The sequence below is a fragment of the Protobothrops mucrosquamatus genome, unplaced genomic scaffold, assembly GCF_001527695.2.
Source record: "Protobothrops mucrosquamatus isolate PMUCROS unplaced genomic scaffold, P.Mucros_1.0 scaffold480, whole genome shotgun sequence".
NCBI lineage: Eukaryota > Metazoa > Chordata > Lepidosauria > Squamata > Viperidae > Protobothrops > Protobothrops mucrosquamatus.
Window position 1 is genome coordinate 370246 of NW_015386800.1, and position 6000 is coordinate 376245.

Consider the following 6000-nt stretch of genomic DNA (forward strand, 5'->3'; position numbering starts at 1 on the left):
AAATATTCTAACAATTTAAAGTGGATTAGATGTTACTTACCTTTCTTGCAAAATAAGTTTATTTTCTTTTTTCCAAAATTCTTTAAAATCAGAACTGAATTCATGCCATATACTGAAGAAAGCATTCAAGGAAACCTCCTTTTCACCCATTTTTGGTTTCATACAGAAATATGCCGCAGTCTCCAAAAAGCTATCAAAGAAAACAAAGACAGCAACTATTTATTTAACATTATTTTTTCTGCTTGTCTCATACAGAGATGATACTTTTTTTACATTGTGAAAGCAAAATTTCATTGAAAAATTGCACTGGACCAGTTTTGAAAACCAAGAAAACCAGATTGCTATTACCATTCACCTTTTCATAGCACAACAGTCTTTTTACAATGTATGTCATGATTACTGTTATGCTTTTTAGGGAAATTTTAATTCATGGCTAGTACAGCAAAGACACCATATATGCTTTTATCAGCTGCCTGTTCCACCTGATGTTTTTTTTTAAAAAAAATCAATTAAAAAATAAATAAAAATTGTCGCACCGGATAGCAAAACAGTTAGCAATCTTTTGTGAGAAAAAATTATATGTATGCATATGCAATATTTGTTGCCTGTATAGAATAGAATTCTTTATTGGCCAAATGTGATTGGACACACAAGGTTTTTTTTTTGTTATTTTTTGTTTATATATTTGTATATTTGTTGCCTATACAAACACATATTAGTTGTTTTTCCTCTATGAAACTATTCTTTTGTTAGTTTTGTGGATATGAACATAAGAAAAGCTCAGATTCCAGCTTTACTTTCTACTTTTATTCTTGGGCAACTTACTGGTTTTTTTTGTTGTTGTTTTTTTAGTGTTACCCAGTTTGTCTTCTAGTCAATGAATTCTTTATTGGTGACAAAGCCACCATGACAGCCACTGTTGGAATGAACTAGCCCCATTATTTATGTCAGCTATTTTATGAATGAACACACAACATGCCTTTGGCATTCCAAATATGGCCACCAGCCTTAAAAATTGAGGATTGCTGAACAGTTGTATCCTTCTTATAAAATAAAAATATGCCACATAATGATTGAATCTAGCAATGGGCAAAAGGTCCTGCAATGAAATCAAATCATCCCCAAAACAATTATGAAGCCCTTGTTCTAGAATATTGTATTAAAGGAGACCTTAAGGAAGATATTTTTCGTTGTTACTTTTGTTGTCATCTGATAGCTGACATATTTACACAGAATAAAACTTGGTTAAAGAGGGAGCCTTGATTTATGACAGATGAAAACAATCTTTTCTCCCAGACTGAGTCAAACTCATGGGATTGGACAATATTCTAGGTCTTTTCAAAGACACTACAATCAGTGTGCAGCCCATTCAGAAAGAGGCAGCATTAAATATCACCAGATTCTCCCACAAATACCTTATGTTCACATATTTGCTGTACACCATTGTATACATAGCAACTGAAACTACCTAGGAATGATATGCTAGGGCCACAAAGCAACGCTGCATTTACCCAAGGACATATAAGATTAAAAGCATCACATTCAAAGCGGTCCCTCCAGGCTCTATGTTTAAATATAAGATAACAATAAACCATAATTCTCCATTTCAAGCCTTTTCAACAATTGAGAAGCCAGAATAGATTGAAATTCTCATAAATAAATGCTTGATGAGTTTGATAAATAGCACTAACATTTACTGGAGACATGAAAGCTTTTGTTAAGAATACTATGTGATCAAAAGGGGGTAAAGGCAGGCTTTTTTTGCACAGATCACTGCTAATCTTGCTGGGAACCAAGAGAAAGCTGATTCAGACACACGGAGACATTTAACTGCCAACGGAATTCCTTTATCTAAACAGCTACAAGAAATAATCAAGTCCTCAGCTGGGTCACTTCTGCAAAAGTGAGCTTGTTTGTAAGATGCAAAACATCAGATACTGGAACGCTGTCAAAAATAATACACAAATATCATTTATATACAAATATGGAGAATAGGGATTGGAATACAAGGAGGCTTAGAAGCAGGGTTCCTGAGGAATTAAGTTGTTTATCAAGTGAGCGCAGGCAAGTTGTATTTAAAGTAATCACCTCCATTTGTTCTGAGAAAGTTTCCCATATATGGTGATTAAACCAACTCCACAGCATTCATTTATCAAAAGAAAAAGAAAAAAAAGAAAAAGAAAGAAAAGAAAATAGAGAAGTGAATGCATGGTTTGGCATACTATCTTCAAAACAACTAGTTCTGATATATATAGAGTGCAAATATCTTAATACTGAATTTGAAGGGAAATACATTTGCTTTTTTAAATAAGCTTTATAATTAGAGAAGAATTCTGCACATTTATAGACAACATTTTAATTCATAAGCTATGCATTCTGAGCAAGAACTTTACCAATGTTAATAACTTAAAGATATAAAGTTTCTATTGCTAACCAGATTGTTTAAGAATGCTAATTTTTCCATGTAAATTTACATGTTTAATGAGGGGGTATCTTTTAGAAAACAATTCAGCATTAGTTTTAGGCAGAGCTGCATATGAACTGTGATCAATTCCAAAGGCTGGTAACAAAACTTCAGAAAAACATATGTATTTAAAAAGGCACTTCCTAAGTTTTGTTACAGTTATAGCAAGCTATTTCTCCAGGTTTGGTGCAGAAACAATTGGCAGCTGTAAGATTTTTTTTTACTTTGGCTTTTATTATAATCTAACTTGTTTCTTCCTTCTGTCTATATCTCTACCTCTGTCTGTCTTAATCTCAGGTTTAATTATATTTAGTTTTGGAAAATTGGAAAATTGTTTATTTTACTTAGCTAATTTTACTACTTTGGTGTTTTGGAAGTCTCTTTTAAAGGTAAAAAAAAGCAGGGTATAAATATCTTTAACAAATATAGGCTGTAGAATAAGACACAACGTTTCAGGAGCTATTTTCAGATGGTTTCAAATGCTATTTTATTATCCTCCTGCTTGTACAATGAGGTGTTTCTTTCTCACTTATAGCTCTATAAAACCCCAAACTTATTTTAAAGGATCCTCTCCTTCCTAGGCATGTCTTCCTATGAGTCTTGCAGTGAATAAAAGAATCTGTCCTGTGAATTCCTGGATGCTGTACTGCTGGCAGGTGGGCAAACGGGAAGCAACCTAAAGTTTAGAAACTCATTAAAGTAGGAATGTATTGAGGAGCAATCGATCAAAGGAAGTCCACTTAAACAAAGAAATTTCTGACAATAACACAAGTATTAATGGAAAAAGGTCCTCAAGGCAAATTTTTAAACATGGCAATATATTGTTGCTATCACATTCTTTATAATAAACTAATCTTGCGAAGATTATAAGATAAAAATGGAAATAGACATCTCCTATTTATTGACTGCAACCAATGCTCAATATAATAAGTCCTTAGAAGGCAAAGAGGAGGACAAACCAGGGTCAATGATTTCCCAAGTACAAGGGCTGAACATAGAAAACTGCTGAAGTGTATGCTAGGAGGGTGTAGAAGGGGGTGTAATTAGAGGAAAAACCTGCCAACCAAACTCCCCAGTTCTCGTCATGGGGTTTGCTAATTACATTCTTGTCCTTTTGGTGAGGACACTTCCTAATGAAGAGCAGTCTTTGCAAAGCTAGTGCAGGGGGTTGAAAGCTCTTAGCTTAGATGCTTATCTTGAGGGTTAGAACATCGGAATTACCCGATGTTTCCACCACTAACACAGAAGGTGGGGGAGGTCGTTGTTGGGGATTAATAGAGGCAGCAAAGGTCAGGAGCTTTGCTTCAGCTAGCCTGACTTTTCAATCCTGCTTAGAAAAACGAGCCTTTGGTTGTTCACACTGCTATTTTGTTTATGGAGGGCAGAGGCTAAATATCTCCTGCAAGGATTTCCAAGCGGCTCAGATTCCCCCATATTCAAGACCGAGATATTCTTTAATAAAGATAGTGCCTTGCTATTTGCTTTTTATGGCTTCAATTCCAGAACAATTAGTGGACCGAAATCCAGCAGAATCAAACAGGATGATTTTTTCTTTCTTTCAGGAAAACAATGGTGGAAGAGATTCTACTAGCAACACTTCAGGTACATAAGTGCAAGAGGATTATTTTGTGCCAAAAAAAGATCAAAAGGCAATGCCAAGGGAATATCTTGGCTTGAAATCATCTTTTTTTTTTCCAGGTTCTGGATCCGTACCCCTAAAATTTTAAATAATAACCCCCCCCCCCAATTCTCATGTAAAGATGGCAATTTCTTACTGAAATGTTGTTAAATGTCACTTGAGAATGCTGTACTCATTTCAGAGGAACTGAATTTGAAGGTATATGGGATATCCAGTACCTAAAAGCACTCTGTACTGATCCCTGATCCATGAGAAGTGCATTTCATTACTTGGATACCATCACAGGAAAAAACCCATATCTATCTGCCTAGTACATGAAGACATGGGACATCTTAAGCAAGGCCTAAATATATATATATATATGTGCAAATGATTCATTTTTTTGTGTGCATGATCTTTGCTGAAGTTAAGCAGAGAGTGCTTGATTTAGATTTGAACTTTTTATCACTATAGAAAACATGGCAACATCCCTTATAATATTGTATCTGTTCCTCATGGAAGGGCATTCACAGTGGAAAGATCTGATAGTCCTTGAAAGATTATGAATAATAACATCCCTTGCTTATCAGTGTGCTTGGAAGTAGAGGTTGAGACAGCTGTGTATGTTCTCTTGAGTTGCCCTTTATACCTTACCTTGCAAGCAGAGCTAATTTCTCCCCTTATTAGCAGATGCTTGGGCTGGCCGCAATCAGGGATTGTAAGTATTTTATTAAGGGATCAGTCTAGTGAAATCTCCAGGAAAGTTGCAAAATTCTGCACCACCGCAATTGCTATTGGAAGGCGTTGGGTCTGATCTATGCATAGACAAGAATAGATTTTGATAAACATACTGGATTATGAAGCTCTTAAAAATTATTTTTGCTTGCTTTGTAAAGTTGCTTTCAAGTAACTTTTTTTTTTCCAATCTGATGTCAACCTATTTTCTATAAGCTACGGTATGTGTATGTGACTGCATATCTAATATCTATATATCTCTGTGTTTAGAAAAAAGCTATTATAAAGTATTGGAAATTTCTGAATATGAAAACAAATGCTGATGTATAAATCAGAAGTACACAGTGCAGGTTGGAGTGCATCTTTGTGACCAGTAGGAGGAGGGTATTCTACAAGAGGACAATTGTATTCAGAACAGCCTTTCTTAGATCACTATATGGTAGATCCAGTGGTGGGATTCAGCCAGTTCGCACCAGTTCGGTAGCTAATTTTTTGTTGCCCAGGCCCAGAATGGACTTCCGGAAGTGGCATCCACACAGAGAACCGGTTGTTCAAATATTTGAATCCCACCACTGGGTAGATCCCAAGCCAAGGTACCACCCTAAAGAGGCATTTCCTGCTAAATCTTAGTTGACAGGTGGATACCTAAAGAAAAGGGCACATTGTTATTTCTTCAATTCCTAAGCAGTATGGGTCTTTCTATGGATTTAGAAAACTGGTAGTCAATAGAACATTTTCAGAATAGTTTAGTAACTATTCTAACTATTTAATAACCTAGCTAAAGCTAGCTGTAGCATTCTGCGCTGGTTGCAGTCTCTGGGCCAACTACATGGTTAGCCCCAAATGCAGTACGTTTTACTAATCCAGGGTTGAGATTATTTTCTAGGTTCATACGACACTTGTATAGAAATCATTCTGAGTGATATACAAAAAAAGTAAATATTAAAAGCACGAAGTTCTCAGTATAAAAAAATCCTCTAATACTCTTGGCTTCCATGACGGCCTTGGACTTGACCCAGTTAATTCAGACCCCCACCCACACGGGTGGACACACACTAGATCTGGTTTTTGTCTCTGGCCAGTGGCAGAGTGATCTGACAATAGGGGAGATAGTGGTTGAGCCCTTGTCATGGTCAGATCATTCTCTCCTAAAGCTGGGCTTCCGGACCGCCCCCCCTCGCCG

General features: G+C 36.0%; 1 protein-coding gene across 1 annotated transcript in view; it reads right to left on the reverse strand.

The window, feature by feature from the left end:
• Positions 1–6000, reverse strand: part of FMN2 (formin 2) — a 67001-nt gene that overhangs the window by 14445 nt on the left and 46556 nt on the right. Inside the window, exon 11 of the mRNA XM_015816691.1 lies at positions 41–190. Coding sequence (XP_015672177.1) covers positions 41–190 — 150 coding nt within the window. The remainder of the gene's footprint in view (positions 1–40; positions 191–6000) is intronic.